General features: G+C 24.3%; 1 protein-coding gene across 1 annotated transcript in view; it reads right to left on the reverse strand.

The window, feature by feature from the left end:
• The window catches only part of LOC117174425 (peptidyl-prolyl cis-trans isomerase sig-7), an 18,861-nt gene extending 1,952 nt beyond the window's left edge, over nucleotides 1-16,909 (reverse strand). The window contains exons 1-3 of the mRNA XM_033363538.1: nucleotides 16,720-16,909; nucleotides 7,442-7,932; nucleotides 4,417-4,658 (exon numbers count right to left, since the gene is read on the reverse strand). Coding sequence (XP_033219429.1) covers nucleotides 4,417-4,658; nucleotides 7,442-7,932; nucleotides 16,720-16,789 — 803 coding nt within the window. The 5' untranslated portion in view covers nucleotides 16,790-16,909. The remainder of the gene's footprint in view (nucleotides 1-4,416; nucleotides 4,659-7,441; nucleotides 7,933-16,719) is intronic.
• Between the last annotated feature and the right edge of the window lie 382 nt (nucleotides 16,910-17,291).

Below are 17,291 nucleotides of genomic sequence, written 5' to 3' on the forward strand. Positions count from 1 at the left end.
AATTCAACCAAATAGACGAATTTTCAACAAAATAATTGAATACTAAGCCAAAACAGATCATTTTCAACTACAAGCTTGAATGTTCAACAAAAAAGGATAAAGTTTAAACAAAATTGTTGAGTTTTCAACAAAATAATTAAATGTATTATCAAAAAGATGAAAGTTTTAATTAAAAAGTTTAAGTTTTAGCCTCGAAAAAACAAATTTAAAAAAGAAACTTAAATTTTGAAGTAAAAATATTTTATTTTTCAACCTAAAAACATCAGTTTTTCAACGAAAAAGTTAAATCTTCAGTTACAAACATGAATTTTCAACCAAACTAATGAATTTGGAAACAAAAAATGAATTTAAAAAAAGCAGTTCAACTTTAAAAAAAAAACACAAAAAAAGAAAGAAATCTCAATAAAAAGTAACACTTGATATTTTAACAAACATATTTAAATATAAAATAAATAACAGTCAAATTTAACCAAATAGACGAATTTTCAACAAAATAGTTCAGTACTAACCCAAAACAGATCATTTTCAACTAGTTGATATTTCAACAAAAAGAAAATTTAATTTTAAATAAAAAATAGTCGAATTCCATTAAATAACCAAATTTTCAACAAAATAGTTGAATATTAAGCTAAAACAGATGATTTTCAACTACGCAGTTGATATTTCCACCAAAAAGGATAAAGTTCAAACAAAATAGTTAAATTTTGAAGCAAAAATCGTTGATTTTTCAAAAAAAAAAGAAAGATCAATTTTCCAACGAAAATTAAATAGTTAAATCCTTAGTGCAAAGAATGAATTTTAAACCAGGTTAATCAATTTTGAACAAACAAAAAATGAATGAAAAAAAAACCTTTCAACCAAAAAATAATTAATTCTCATCGAAAAACGTAATAGTTGGTATTTCAAAAAATAAAGATTTAAAAATTAAATGAAAAACAGCTTAATTCAACAAAAATAGACGAATTTTCAACAAAACAGTTGAATCTTCAAACAGAACATTAATTTTCAACCACAAAGTTCCATTTTTAACCAAAAAATTAATTTTCTATTAAAAAACGCCAATGTTAAAAAAAATGCAAGAATTTGTAACAAAACAGTTGTAATTTTAATTTTAAAAAGTGAATGTCTTGAAAACACTAGAACTTTTAGGCAAAACAAATGAAGTCTCAACGAAAAATGTAATACTTAATATTTCAGCCAGAAAATATTTTAATTTTAAATAAATATTGGAAAAAAATGAATTAAAAAACGGTTCAACTTTCAAAAAAAAAAAAATAATTCTCAATAAAAAAAAGTAATACTTGATATTTCAACATATTTAAATATTAAATAAAAAACAGTCGAATTCAATCAAATAGGCGATTTTTAAACAAAGTTAATGAATTTTGAAACAAAAAATGAATTAAAAAAAAAAACAGTGCAACTTTCAACCGAAAAAAAAGAATTCTCAATAAAAAAAATTAATACTTGATATTTCAAACATTTTTAAATATAAAATAAAAAACAGTTAAATTAAATCAAAATAAAAGAATCTTCAACAAAATAGTGGAATTTTCGACAAAATACATGAATCTTTAACAAAATTAGATTAATTTTTAACCAAAAAATTGAATTTTTACCAAAACAGATTAGATTTTTATCAAAAGAGAGATGAATTTCCAAACTGAAGACGAATCTTCAACAAAATAGTTGAATTCGAAGCCAAAACAGATTATTTGCAACTATACAGTTGAATTTTCAACCAAAAAAGATAAAATTTCAACAGCATCGTTGACTTTTCAACAAAATAATTAAATTTGGTATTAAAAAGATGAATTTTTAACCAAAAATTTAAACCTTAAGATTAAAAAATGAATTTTCAACCAAGCTAATGAATTTAGAAAAAAATGAATGAAAAAGAAATCAACTTTCAAGATATTTTAACAAAAAAATTTAAAATATTAAATAAAAAACAGTTTAATTCGACCATAATAGACGAATTTTCAACCAAGAAAGACTTTTCAATCGAGGAAAAAAATGTCAACTAAATTCTGAAATTTTTAAGCCAAAAATACGAATTTTATACAAAACAGTTGGATATATTTAAATTTCAGAGTTGGAGAAAGCCAACTTACAAGAAGAAGCAAAAAAGAAAACATTATTTAACCAAATAGTTGAATTTTCAACCAAAAAGTTCAATTTTGACCGAAAAAGATTAATTTTCTACTAAAAAAAAAGGCGAATCTTCAACAAAATGGATAGATTTCCAACAAAATGGTGGAATTTTTAAGTAAAAAGTATAAATTGCAAAGTAAGAATGGAATGGTTATATATTTAGTTGAAGAAATGAATTTTGAACTATAAATAAGATCGAATTTTAAACAAAATAGTTGAATTTTGAAGCTGGATAAGCTGGTTTTTCAACAAAATATTTGAATTTTCAAAAAAATAGCTGAATCTTTAACAAAACAGTTGAATCCACAGCCAAAACAGATTAATTTTTAACCACTAAGATGCATTTTTAAATAAAAAATATTAGATTTTTACCAGAAGAGAGATGAGTTTACAAACCGAAGACGAATTTTGAACCAAATAGGTGAATTTCCAACCAAGAAGATTAATTTTTTAACAAGAAGAATAATTTTCAACAAAATAGTTGCAATTTTAATTTAAAAAATAAAGTTTCAACAAAATTGTTGAGTTTTAAACAAAATAATTAAATTTACTGTCAAAAAGATGAATTTTGAACAAAAAAGATTAAATTTCTGCCTCGAAAAGATAAGTTTTCAACAAAATACTTGAATTTTTAAGCAAAAATAGTTAATTTTCACATATAAAAGATAAATTTTCCAGGGAAAATCAAATAGTTAAATCTTCAGTTTGAATAATGAATTTTTAACCAATCTAATGAATTTTGAAGAAGAAAAAATGGATTTAAAAAAAAACAGTTCAACTTTTAACCAAAAAATATGAATTCCCAATAAAAAATGTAATAGTTGATATTTCAACAAAAAATTTTTTTGTATTAAATAAAGAACAGTTGAATTAAACCAAAATAGACGAGTTTTCAACAAAATAGTTGAATTTTTAACAACAAGGAATACGTTTTCAACTAAAAATGAATTCGCTTTATCTTTAGTTGACAAAATTAATTTTAAAGAAATCTAAGCAAAATAGTTCAATTTTTGACTAAATTGTTAAAATTTTAATAAAAAAGATGAATTATCAACGAAAAACTTTGTACTTGACATTTCCAACAAAAAAGATTTTAATTTTAAACAAAAAATAGTTGAATTTAACAAAAGCAGACAAATTTTAAAAAAAAAGTTGAATAATATGCGAAAGCAGATCATTTTCAACTACACAGTTAAAATTTAAACCACAAAGGATCAATTTTGAACAAAATACTTGAATTGTGAAGAAAAAATAGTTGATTTTTCAACTAAAAAAGATCAATTATTTTACAACACGAATGAAATAGTTGATTCTTCAGTTGAAAAAAATGAAATTTCAACCAAACTAATGAATTTGGAACAAAAAAATTAAATTAAAAAAGAATCAGTAAAACTTACAACTAGAAACAGAGAAATTTTCCACCAAATTGTTGAATAATAAGCGAAAACAAATAATTTTCAACAAAACAGTTGAATTTTTAACTAAAAAACATTAGATTTTTAGCAAAAGAGAGATAAATTTCTAAACCGAAAACGAATTTTGAACGAAAGAGTTGAATTTTCAACCAAGAAAGATTTTTCAATCAAGAAAAAATGTTTTAAAAAAAAAATTGATTTCTTAAAATCAGTTCAACTTTTGATCAAGTAGTTGAATTTTTAAGCAAAACTGATGTATTCTCAACGAGAAATGTAAAAGTTGATATTTCAACCAAAGAAAATTTTAATTGTGAATCAAAAACCGTTAAATATAAACAAAATATATAAATTTTCAACAAAATAGTTGAATTTGTAACTAAAAGGGATTAATTTTCAATTTCAAAAGCATTTTATCAATAAAATATAAATGATCAACTAAAAAGATGCATTTTCAACAAAATAGTTAAATTTTTAACCACAAAATATTAATTTTTAAAAAATATTTATTTTTTAAGTACAAAAATATGAAATTTCCATCAAAAAGTCGAATTTTCAACCAAAATTGAAATTTTCAGTCAAGAAAGAAAACAAATTTCAACAAAATTGTGAAACTCAACCAAAAGCGATGTCTTTTTTAACTAAATTGTTGACATTTCAACAAAATAATTAAATTTTGTACCACATTCTAAAAATTTAAATAAAGAAAGATAAATTCTGAACCAGAAGTAGTTAGATTTTCTTAGTAGGAAAAAGAGTTGAACAGAAAATACTTTTTAGTTTCGGAAGGAACATTTTTGGCCCTAAAAACTGGTTCATTTGAACGCAATTGATTAAAATGAATACTTACCCAACAATTTTTCCAAACCGACTAAAAATAATTTCCAAGTCGTCATCATTAGTAACGGGATTTAGTTTACAGACAAATAGAACATTTTCCGGTGGGGCCATATCAGCATCCGGTATATCACCGACAATTTCCAATATCGTTGCTCGCGCCTTTGCTTCTTTCTCTTTTTGCATTTCTTTGATCTCTTCTGCAGTCATGCCTTCCATGTCGTCAATTACCTCATCTGCACCTATCCGATCACTCTGCATGATCAAATCAAATATAATTTTTAAATCAAAACCTCAAATCCAGGAAAAAATTCCCGAACAATGCCAGGTATGATTTTTCATAGTTGGACCGCGAGTTTATTATAAATAATGTCTTTTACCAGTATCTAGGGATTCAATTATTATCATTTTTAGGTCTAACGGTCCAATCAATATTTTTCTTGAATTTTGATTTTTTTTTAATTATGAAAAAAAATGCAAATATGTTTAATTCAGAAGGCTCAGGGTGGCCGTTTTAATCGAAGAAAAAAATTCCCGGTCATTTCCCGGTTCGCAAACATTTTTCACGGCCAATGAAATTTAAAAAATCAAACTATATTCTAAACATTTTTCCATATAAAGTAATAAATAATAAACAACAAATTAAAGCAGTCAAAGTGGAACCCTTGAATTCCATACTTTTTAAATTTAAATTAAAAGCTCTTGAAAATACCTTAAAAGATTTAAAGATATCCTTAAATCTTGAAAATTCCATCAAATGGTTGAAATTTATTAAAAATTTATCGGAATCTTTGAAAATGCCCTGATATATTTTTAATAAATTAAAGACACTTCAGAAATATGTCCTGTCTTGAATTTGTAACTAAAAAAATTAATTTTCTACCAAAAAATACGATTTTTAACAAAGTACATGAATTTTCAGCAAAATTGTTAAATTTGTAACTAAAAAGACAAATACGCAACCAAATAGTTGAATTTTTAACTAAGAATATCAATTTTCAAACAAAAAGCGAATAATTAAATTTTCAGTTTGAAACATTAATTTTAAAACAGAGTTAACTTTTAAACAAATAATTTTATTTTCAACAAAAAAGTTGAATTTTCGACAAAATTGATGAATATTTAACATTATATTTGAATTATAAACTAAAAAATGAATACCATTTTTACAAAAGTATTTGAATTTTCAACGATATCGTTGAATTTTTAACTTAAAAAAGACCAAATAGTTGAATATTGAACTAAAAATATCAATTTTTGATTAAAAATAAAATAATTGCACTTTCAGTTTAAAAAATTAAATCTCAACCAAACTGATGATGTATCAACTTGAATGATAAATTTACAATTAAAATAATTATAATTTTAAGTAAAAAGGATTTATTTTTAACAAAAATGGTGAATTTTTAACCAAAAATTGAATAGTTAAATTTTCAGTTGAAAGAAAATTATTTTTCATAACAAAAAACAAACAAATTTTCTACGGAAGTGACCAAAAATTTCACTAAAATGCTGAATGTTTAACTGGGCCAGATGATTTACAAAAAAATAGAGTTTAACATCAAACAAATAATATTATTTTCAACTAAAAACATGAATTTTCATCTAAAATGATGAATATTTAATCGTAACATTTGAATTTTTAACTAAAAAATGTATTTTCTACCAAAAAATACCATTTTTACTAAGATGTCTGAATTTTCAACGATATCGTTGAATTTTTAATTTAAAAAAGACCAAATAGTTAAATATTGAACTAAAAATATCACTTTTCAATTAAAAATGAAATAATTGCACTTTCAGTTTAAAAAAATTTAATTTCAACCAATCTGGTGAATTATCAACTTAAATGGTGAATTTTCAATTAAAATAATTATAATTTTAAGCTAAAAAGACTAATTTTTAACTAAAATTGTGAATTTTTAACCAAAAATTGAATAGTTAAATTTGCAGTTAAAAAAAATTTTATTTTTCACAACAAAAAACAAAAAAAATTTCAAAGAAGTAATAAATATTTCATTAGATGTTAAATTTTTTACTGTAATAAATGAAAGTTTATTAGAGAGAGTTTAACTTTTAACTCAATAATTTTATTTTCCACAAAAAATATGAGTTTTCGACTAAAATGATGAATATTTAATCGAAATATTTGAATTTTTATCTAAAAAGATTAAAACTATATACAAAAAGATTTTTTGTTAAAAATTACATTAACTTGTAAAAAATATGTTCATTTTCTAACTAAAAAGACAAATAATCAACCAAGTAGTGCAATTTTGAACTAAAAATATCAACTTTCAATAAAAAATAAAATAATTAAATTTTCAATTTTAAATATTATTTTTCAACTAAAATGATGAATTATCAACTAAAATGACCAATCTTTGATTGAAATCATTAAATTTTAAACCTAGCAGATTAATTTTTAATCAAAAATCGAATAGTTATATTTTTCGTTAAAAAATTCATCTTTCACAAGAAAAAAAAACAACAAATTTCCAACTAAAAAAATTAATTATCTACAAAAAAAATACCATTTTTTAACAAATTATATGAATTTTCAACAAAATTGTTGAATTTGTAACTAGAAAGACAATTATTTGAACAAACAATTGGAATTTTGAATTAAAAATATCAATTCTCAATTAAAAATGGAATATGTGAATTTTCAGGTAAAAAATTTAATTTCCAACCAAACTAATGAATTCGAAAGATTTTTGGTGGGATTTTACATGCATTAGGATTTAATAAATGCATTTAGAGAGGTAGCAGGCATTTAGAGAGGTTGGACGGGCAGATAGGAAGGAAGTCGGCATTTAAAGAGAAGTTACAAAAGGTAGTGGGCATTTAGGGAGGTTGGACAGACAGTAATGAAGGTAGGAGGCACTTATGGAGACTATCGGGCATTTAAGAAAGTGTGCGCGTGCATTAAGGGAGGTAGGGTGGGCACTTAAAGAGTGTATCGATTCCTAAAGCAGTAGCAGCGGCGGCAAGTTCATTTTATAACATAGAGATGATAAAAAAAAGCAGTAAATTACCGTCAAAACTTCCTGTGTAGGTTCTGGGCTTCTGTCTGGTATTACAAGACCTTTTGGATCATCATACGGATCCTCTAAAATAACCGTATGTGAAATTCGTATGTCTTGATAAGGCCTATCGCTGTCATCGCAAATTGCTTCATTCAATTTTAAAATGATCTCTAGTCCTTCCGAAATTTCGCCGAAAACGCAATGCTGTCCATCCAGTGACTGCAGGCTGGGTGCTAGAGTGATGAAAAATTGAGATCCCAACATGTTGTTTCCACAGTCAACCATTGACAATAGACCAGCTCGGTCATGCTTAATTTTTGGCATTTGTTCGGCTTCGTAATATCGTGCCTTTTCACCCAAAACTTGTCCATAAATGCTTTCTCCTCCTTTTCCCGTGGATGTGGGATCTCCTGTTTGCGCTATGAAATTGCTTTGAACTGAGTGGAATAAATTCCAGTTGTAATACTTGATTTTGCATAGTTTCAGAAAGTTCCGACAAGCTAAAAGAAGAAACATTGTAATTCAATTCAATTAGATTTCAAGCAGCGCAGTGCGCGGGTACTCGCATGACGAAATTGCGCAATATTATGTTTCATAATTGGAAACGGTTCAGACGTCCCTGACTGTTTACGCTTCGATTCCTCCGGTTTAGCAACAAAGTCAGGTTGGCGATTCGAAATTCCCAGGTCAAGTTTTTTTTTTAAATTTTCTCGGTTAATTAAAAGTAAAATATTCATATTTGCCGCAAAACTCAAACACTTATTTTAATTTATAACATTCATGCTAAGCATTCTTTAACGAAACAGAGCGAACAATTTCAAAATAACGGATTTTTGAAACAAATACTTGAATTTTACACTAAAAAATAACAATTTTCAACAAAAGTGGAATTGTTAAACTTTCAGTTATAAAAATTGATGAATATTTAACTGAAATACTTGCATTTTTAACCACAGAGATCAATTTTCAAACAAAAAGGTTTATTTACTAGCAAAAAAGACAGTTAAAAAAACAATGAATTCATAACGAAATTGTAGAATTTTTAATTAAAAGAGACAAATTTTCAACTAAATAGTTTGTTTTTAAACTGAAAAAATCAAAATTTGACCAAAAATGGCATAGTTACATTTTTAGTTAATAAAATTAATTTTGAACCTAACTCATGAATTAATTTCTAATCAAAATTATGAAACTTGTGGAACAGTTCAATTTTAAACAAAAACGTGCGTTTTCAACAAAAACAATGAATCTTTAACTGACATAGTTGAATTTGTAAATTAACAAAAATTAAAAAAAAATTGTCAAAGCAAAACTTAAATAATAAAATTTTAAGTTAAAAAAATGAATAATTTTCAACCAAACACATCAATTTTTAACTAAGACTATGAAATATTCAACTAAGATGATGAAAATTTGAACAAAATAATAAAAATTTAGTCCAAAAAGATGAGTTTTCAACCAAGAAGATTAATTGCTACCAAAATGGCGAATTTTCCATTTGAGAAGATCATTTTTCAACCAAAAATTGAATAACTGAAATTGAACTAAAACGAAAAGATGAATTTTTAAACAAGAAGATTAAATTGAAAAAAGGTAATTTTCCACACACAAAAATCTATTTTTAACAAAATGTTTGGATTTTCAATTAAATAGCCAATAAAAAATAATCAATTTTCAGCAAAAAAATGAACATTCAAATTTTTAGTTAAAGAAATTAATTTTCAGTCAATTAAAAGTAAAATATTAAGATTTTCCGCAAATTTAAACATCAATTTTAATTTATCACGTTCATTCTAAACATACTTTAACACAAAATAGCGAAAACTTTCAAAATAACTGAATTTTGAAAAAAAAAATCCTTGATTTTTCCACTAAAAACTATAAATTTTCAATAAAACGGGAATAGTTGAATTTTTGACCAAAAAGATAAATTTTCAACCAAAATGGTGAATCTATAACTGAAATACTTGAATTTTCAACCACAAAGATGAATTTTTAAGAACAAAATTAATTTTCTACCAAAAATACAATTTTTAAAAAACAAAAAACTTGATTTTTGTAATGAAATAGTTGAATTTTTAATTAAAGGCGACAGATTTTCAACCAAATTCTTGAATTTTAAACTAGAAAAAAATCAACTTTTAATCGAAATTTTTCGGGAAATAATTCCTTTTCATCCAAAGAAAAAATAATTTTTTAAACAAATAGCTCATTTTCAACCCAAGAAATGAATTTTCAATTAAAATTATGGATATTAAAAAAATAACAATAATTTTCAACAAAAGAGCAATTTTTAACCAAATAATTCTATTTGCAAACTAAAAGATGAATTTTCAACTAAAATGATAAATATTTAACTGCAATAATTTAATTTTTAACCCAAACGAATAATTTTTAGACATGAAGTGAAATAAGCTAAATTGTCATTAAAGAAATTACATTCAACAAAAAAAAACTAACTTAAAAAAATAGTTACATTTTCAAACAAAGTGATTAAATTTCAAATAAAATTTTTAATATTTGACTATAATTGTTGAAATTCAAACTAAAACTAGCAATTTTGGAATAAGATGATGAAGATTTGAATGAAATAAATACATTTTTGACTAAAAATATGATTTTTTATCCACGAACATTGATTTCTGTCAAAAAAAGACGAATTTTCAACTAAAAACTAATTTTGAATTATTAAAAAGTAAAAATAATTTTGAAAAGAGTTTAACTGTTAACCAAGTAATTCTATTTCCAAAATGAAAAATGAATTCTCAACTAAATTGATTAATATTTAACTTGAATACTTGAATTTTTATCCGAAAAGAAAAATTTTTAAACAATAAGATTAATTTTCAAACAAATTATTGAATTTTGAAGGAGAAAAGATGAATTTTCAAACCTAAAGATTAATTTTCTTCAAAAAAAAAGGCGAATTTTGCACAAAATAGATAAATTTTCGAACTAGTTTAATATCGAAATTTCAAATATCATTTTCTTAACAAACAAAAAAAAATGGATTTTCAGCAAAATAGTTCAATTTTCTACTGGAATTGGGAATGTTTAAACTGCGATGTGCCACCTGGTGACAAAAATCCGAACTAGAAAGAATAGGTATGATTTTAAATATGCATTTTAAATTGTGCATAAAAGTGTTTAAGAAGATTTTTTTTGCGGAGTTTAAAGTATTTATTGGATAATAAAAGTAAGTATGTATCAGAAACAAAGGGTTTTATATGGAATTTATATATTATACGGTGAAAAAAAAAACATTTTTTGACAGAAATATATTTCGAAAAAAAAACGAAAAAAAAAACAATTATTGCACTATTTCCTGTGACTTTCAAAAGATTATAAACTTAAATGGACCTCTTTTGAAGCAAAAATGAACTCAATGTGAATTTTTATTAATTCATACATGAAATATTTACTATTTAAAAATCGGATCTGAAAATTAGGTTTTTTTAAACCTATTTGACAAAAATGTATTTTTTTCACTGTTTAAGAGGAAAATTCAATCTGTGACTAATTATTATAAAAATAAAAAATACTTGGATTTAATTTAAAAAATCGATTCTATACCAAAAACGACGACTTTTTAACAAAATGCATACATTTTTTACCAGATTTTAAAATTTTTTGGCCGAATCAATGAATTTTCTACAAAATAATTGAATTTCAACCAAAAAGATTAATTTTCTATCAAAAAAGATGAACTTTTAACAAATTATCTCAAATTACAACTAAATACTTTCAACAATGAACGCAATTTTAGTCCAAATTTCATTCTATTTATTTTTGATGAAGATTTGTTTTTAGTATTCAATCATTGTTTTATACTTCACAAAATAATCATAAAAAGAATTTGATGCACAAATTAAAATACATCTTTAAAATTGTACCTACTCTCTCTAGTTCCAGTTTTCGGCACCAGGTAGCGAAATGGTCAACCACCATTCTCAATAGTTACATTTTTATTTTTAAAAAATTGATTTTTAACAATGTAGTTACATTTTCAACCATATATGAATTTTCAATAAAAAAATTAATTTGTAATAAATGAGATTAATTTTTAACTAAGTAGATGAATTTTTAAAAAAAGTAAATAAATCCGTAAACGAATAAATACACTTCTATGCCCTACAAATATAGATAAAGGAGAAATCACTTTTCTGAATTGACCACAATTATTTAAATAATAAAAACTTGCATTTTACTCCGAAATTTTTCGTTTTTCAATTAAATTTTCGATTTTTTCCGGGTCAAGTCACCAACCTGAAGGCTATTTGCCGGAAATTCTCGACCCTGTTACCAAACAAAGGCTTTGGTGAATAGGGAAATTGGGGCTATTGGGGTTGTCCGCTTGTCAAATTTTCTTAAAATTACTTACGATAGATTTAACTAAAAACTTTTGTATTTTAATTGAATTTGGTTAATCAAGATACACGAGAGTAGTATTAAAACTTTAAAATTATATCTATAAAGCTAAAACAATAATTGGCCACAACACCTAAAAAGCAAATGACTAATATCTTTGCAAAAATTTATTCAAAATTGTTTAAACTTTTTATAGACCATTTATATAATTTTTTATAACTTTACATTGTGAATAATGAATGGAAATCATGTCAAAGGCAGTTTTTGGCGCCGTCCAATCACAGTTTTAATCGACGAAATAAATTCCCGTTCATTTCCCGGTTCGCAAACATTTTTAACGGCCAAGGAAATAAAAAAAATGGAGCACTAAAGCTGCAAATGAAAGCACTCAAAGGTACTAACATTTTTCAATTTAAAAAATATATAAATCCACGTTATCATTTTCAATGTTCTAAGTAAAAAAATTATTCAATGAACTTTAAAATTTTCAAAAATATATAATTTTAAGGAATTTTAAGCTAGAAAACATTAAATATTAAAAAATTAAAACAAAATTTAACTGAACACTTCTTAAATTAGAAGTTCAATTATTTTCTTTTTAAATCTTGAGAAATCTAGAAATTGTTTTAAATTGAAAATTTTTTCAGAACTTCTAAATATCTGTAAAAATTAATTGCATTTTTTCTACAATTTTCAGAAAATCTTGTAAATTTCAGAAAATTTCTATACTATATGGATATATAAATAACAATTGAAGATTTATTATTCGAAAGGCTTCAAAAGAATAAAACCATTGTCTTAAGATTCGTAGGAAAATTAAAAATAATTTTTCATTTTGAAAAATTATTTTAACAGAATATTTAGAAAGTTTTTCGAAGATTTAAACAAAATTTTCAAAAAAAAATGCTAGAAGATTTTAAGAAAACTTTCTAAAATTTGCATGATAATTTTTTAACTTTTTTATATTTTTTTCAAATACAATAATTAAAATTGTAGCGTTCAAAGTTTAAAGGCTCTTCGAAATTTTAACGAATCCAGGCTTTCTATGTCGAACAATTGAGTTAAAGATTCTTTGCTTTTAAATATTTGGTTTAGTTAAATTTAGTTAAATTTAGTTAAATTTGGTTTAGTTAAAAATATAATATTTTAGATTGAAAGAATATTTTTAATTTAATAAAATCCTTTTTAAATTTAATAAAATCCTTTAATTATGAATATATCATCATGGAGTTATTTTTAAGTTGGAAATAGTTTATAAACTTTTAGGCACAATCTGAAAATTCTTAAATTTTGAACTGATTTAAAATATTTTTGTCAAATCGTTTGTGTTCACTTTTTATTGCTCAAAGTACAGATAAATTTAAACAAAATTTATTTATTTATTAAATAAAAATGTTTTTTATTCAAAATTTTCAACATCAAAGTTTTTTATTTTGTATTTGTTCAATCCTTTAAGAAAACATTCAAACATTTTTTAAATTAAAAATTTAAGCTTGAAAATAAAAATTTGAAATGGAAAATTTTTAAAACAAAAAAATTTTGAATTACGCATTGTACTGTAAATTTATTTGTAACTTTTAGGATAACTTGGTTACTATTTTAAAAAGTAACTTGCTCACTATTTTAGCAGTAAATTCGAACTTTAATTTTAGTTACCTTTAACTTAATTTGTGTTTTTTGTGATTGATTTCAAATAAAAATCTTTTTTTGTTTAAGTAATATCAACTATTATATTTTTCATTGTGAATTCCCTATATTTTGTTGAAAAGTTTAATTATTTAATTGGAAAGTAACTTTTTTGTTGAAAATTCATATTATTAGTTTGAAAATGAAACTTTTTTGTGAAAAATTAATCTTTTTTTATTGAAAATTACATAATTTAGTGGAGTTTTTATTTCTTTCTTGGTTCAAAATTCGGCTTTTCTCGTTTCAAAATTGATATCTCTTAGTAAAGAAATCTGATCCTTTTTGGTTGAAAATTTAATTATTTTGATAGACAACTAATCTGATTTGGTTGAGGGCTTAGCTATTTTGTTGAAAATTTGTCTTTTTTGTTAAAATAATGTCAACTATTGTATTCAACGTTGACGATTCATTTATTTGGTTGAAAAGTAAATTTTTTGTTGAAAATTCCTATCCTTACTGTAAAAATGAAACTGTTTTATAAAAAAATAATCTTTTTGGTTTGAAAATACAACAGTTTTCATATTTTTTGCTTGTAAGTTTAAATATTTTGGTAGAAATCTAATATGATTTGGTTGACGTTTCAGCAATTTTTTCTTTAATTCGTCTTTTTCAGTTGAATTCAACTGTGATTTGAAATTAAAATCTTTTTTCGTAAAAAAGTTGTTTTTATGTTGAAAATTTATATTTTCAATTAGAAAATGAAACTTTTTTCTAAAAAATTCATCTTTTTGGTATGAAAATACACCAATTCAGTGGACATTCTCGTCTCTCTCTCTTGGTTTAAAATTCGACCTTTTGGTTTTAAAATTGATCTCTTTTGGTAAAAAAAATCTTATCTTATTTTTTTGAAAATTAAACTACTATTTCGGTAGAAAATTAATCTGATTCAGTTGATGTATCAGTTATTTTGTTGGAAATTCGTCTTTTTAAGTTGAATTAAACTGTATTTGATTTAAAATAAAAATATTTTTTGATTGATAAATAACTTATTTTGTTACAAATTCATCTTTTTGTTTGAAAAATAAACAATTTATTGGAATTTCTCTCTCTTTCTTTGTCCAAATTCGTCATTTTCGTTTTAAAATTGATATCTTTTGGAAAAAAAATCTTATAATTTTTGGTTGAAAATGTTGGTAGAAACTTGAATTCAACTGCGATTTGAAATGAAAATCTTTTTTCGTTAAAAAGTTAAGTTTTTGTTGTAGATGCATATTTTCAGTTTGAAAATGAAACTGTTTTGTGAAAAAAAAAACTTTTTGGTATGAAAATACAACAATTCAACGCAACATTTTTTTCACTCTTGGTTCGAAATTCGGCATTATTGCATCCAAATTTATATCTTTTGGCAGAAAATTATCTGGTTTGGTTGAGGATTCAGTTGTTTTTTTCTTGTTAAAAATTTGTCTTTTTCGATTCAATTAAACTGTTTCATTTAAAATTAAAATATTTGTTGTTTGTTTAAAAATTCAAGAATTTATTGGTATTTTTACTTCTTTCTTTGTTCAAAATTCGTAATTTTCGTTTCAAAATTAATATCTTTCGGTAAAAAAATCTCATATTTTTTGCTTTCAAATTCAACTATTTTGGTAGAAATGATATATGATTTGGTTGTCGGTTCACCTATTTTTTTAAATTATCTTTTTCCAGTTTAATTCAACTGTTATTTGAATTTCAAATCTTTTTTCGTTAAAAAGTTAAGTTTTTGTTGCAGATTCATATTTTCAGTTTTAAAATAAAACTGTTTCGTAAAAAAATCATCTTTTTGTACGAAAATACAACAATTCAGTGGAAAATTTTTTTCACTCTTAGTTCAAAATTCGGCTTTCTTGTATCAAAACTTATATCTGTTGTTAAAAAAATCTTAACAATTTTGATTGAAAATTAAACTACAATTTTGTAGAAAATTACCTAAATTGGTTAAGGATTCAGCTTTTTTTATTCGTCTTTTTCGGATGAATTAAACTGTATTTGATTTAAAATTAAAATCTTTTTTGTTTAAAAAGTAACTTTTTTGTTAAAAATTCATACTTTCAGTTTGAAAATGCGACTTTATGTAGAAAATTCATCTTTTTTTTGTTTGAAAATACACCAATTCATGGGAATTTTTTCTCTCTCTTGGTTCAAAATTCGGCTTTTTTGTTCTTAAAATTGATCTCCTTTGGTAAAAAAAAAAATCTGATCATATTTGGTTGAAAATTAATCTTTTCCGGTTGCATTCAACTGTTTTTTGTTTAAAAAGCGTTTTTAGTTTAAAAATTCATCTCTTCTAGCAAAACAAAATTCTGTAGAGGGTTGAACTATATTGCTGAAAATTTGTTTTTTGTGGTTTAAAATTTGACTACTTGCTTGAAATTTGAACTACTTTGTTAAAAATTTAGCTGTTTGGTTCAATACCCATAATTGTCTTAAAAATTTAATTAGTTACGTAGAAAGTCCAACTATTTGGTTAAACAGTAACTTTTTTGAACAAATTTCAACTGTTTTGTTTAAAAGCCATATATTTTCACTTGAAATGTTGACTTGTCGAAATATTTTGCATACATTTATTTATTTTAACTCATGCTTTAAACTTAAAACGCTTAACTAACTTTGGCAATTTGAATCTTTATAAAATTTATTATTCATCCGTGTATTTTAGAATTTCGTTTGCCGCGCCTAGTGTTTTTTAAAAATGGTTAAACTTAAATAATTCCCTAAGTGCCAAACCACTGTACCGAATATTCTATTTTGCTTAAATTGGCAGAATAGCAAGCGAAATTTTTAATATTTGGACTCACGGTCTAGATTCAATCACTTTATTTTACTCAATAAATACTGGATTTAAATATATTTCAGAAACGAAGACCAACTCCTCTTTGAAATAGAAATTAATCATTTTTGAGTGAAATTAAATTTTCTAATTACAACCTCAACTAACTTGAACATTATAAAATTTTATTTTACTCTAAAATTATTCAAGGAAACAGTTTTTTTCAGTATACAAACTTCTATTTCAAAAAAGAGTTGCGTAAAATGAGGCGATTGATTTTTGAGGTTAGTTCAATCGCATCAATTGATAATATTATCACCGGCTAATGACACTTGATAGTAAGTTGTATATTTGTCATATTTGTACGGAAAATCAGAAAACCGCCAATTTACTCCAGTTGACATAGGCCCTATCCTTCATACGCTTCAAACGGTAATATTTATATGAGGTTATGTTTGACATGTATCAACTCTTATCTACTTACTTTGTGGACGTTGGTCAGTAAATAAATCCACGGTAAAATCACCTATTGTTGTTTCTATAACAACAGCCATTTGTATTCAAATTATCTAAATTAACTAACAGGAAATATTGATTACGCTCCTTTTGCCCTTTATTGTGTTTATGTTGTTCATGCATAAGGCCATAAGCCAACCCAAACACAAGCGTCTGCACTCTGCAGAGTACACCCCGACTCATGATCCAACAAATTATGGTTACGCCACGCGCAACCAGTGTCCCCAATCTTAGGAACTTCTTAAACTGCGCTTGCGTCGCGCCGACCAGCCACGGACAACCCGATTGGTCACTGTTTGTGCGCTGAGTTTGAATTATATAAATATTGAGATTTAATATTTATAATAAATAATTCAATTATAATGAACAAGAGGTCATGAATCCTGAATTCAGAGAAATAAATCATTCATAATGATTAATCTCGTCTCTGCCGAGTCTTAAAATTAAAATTTTGTTTATTTCCGATAATGTCACTTGGAAGAAAATTACTAAAATTACCAAAAATGAATTAAGAACAATTAATTACTGCACTGATGAATG

This window comes from Belonocnema kinseyi, chromosome 6, assembly GCF_010883055.1.
Source record: "Belonocnema kinseyi isolate 2016_QV_RU_SX_M_011 chromosome 6, B_treatae_v1, whole genome shotgun sequence".
Classification (NCBI taxonomy): domain Eukaryota; kingdom Metazoa; phylum Arthropoda; class Insecta; order Hymenoptera; family Cynipidae; genus Belonocnema; species Belonocnema kinseyi.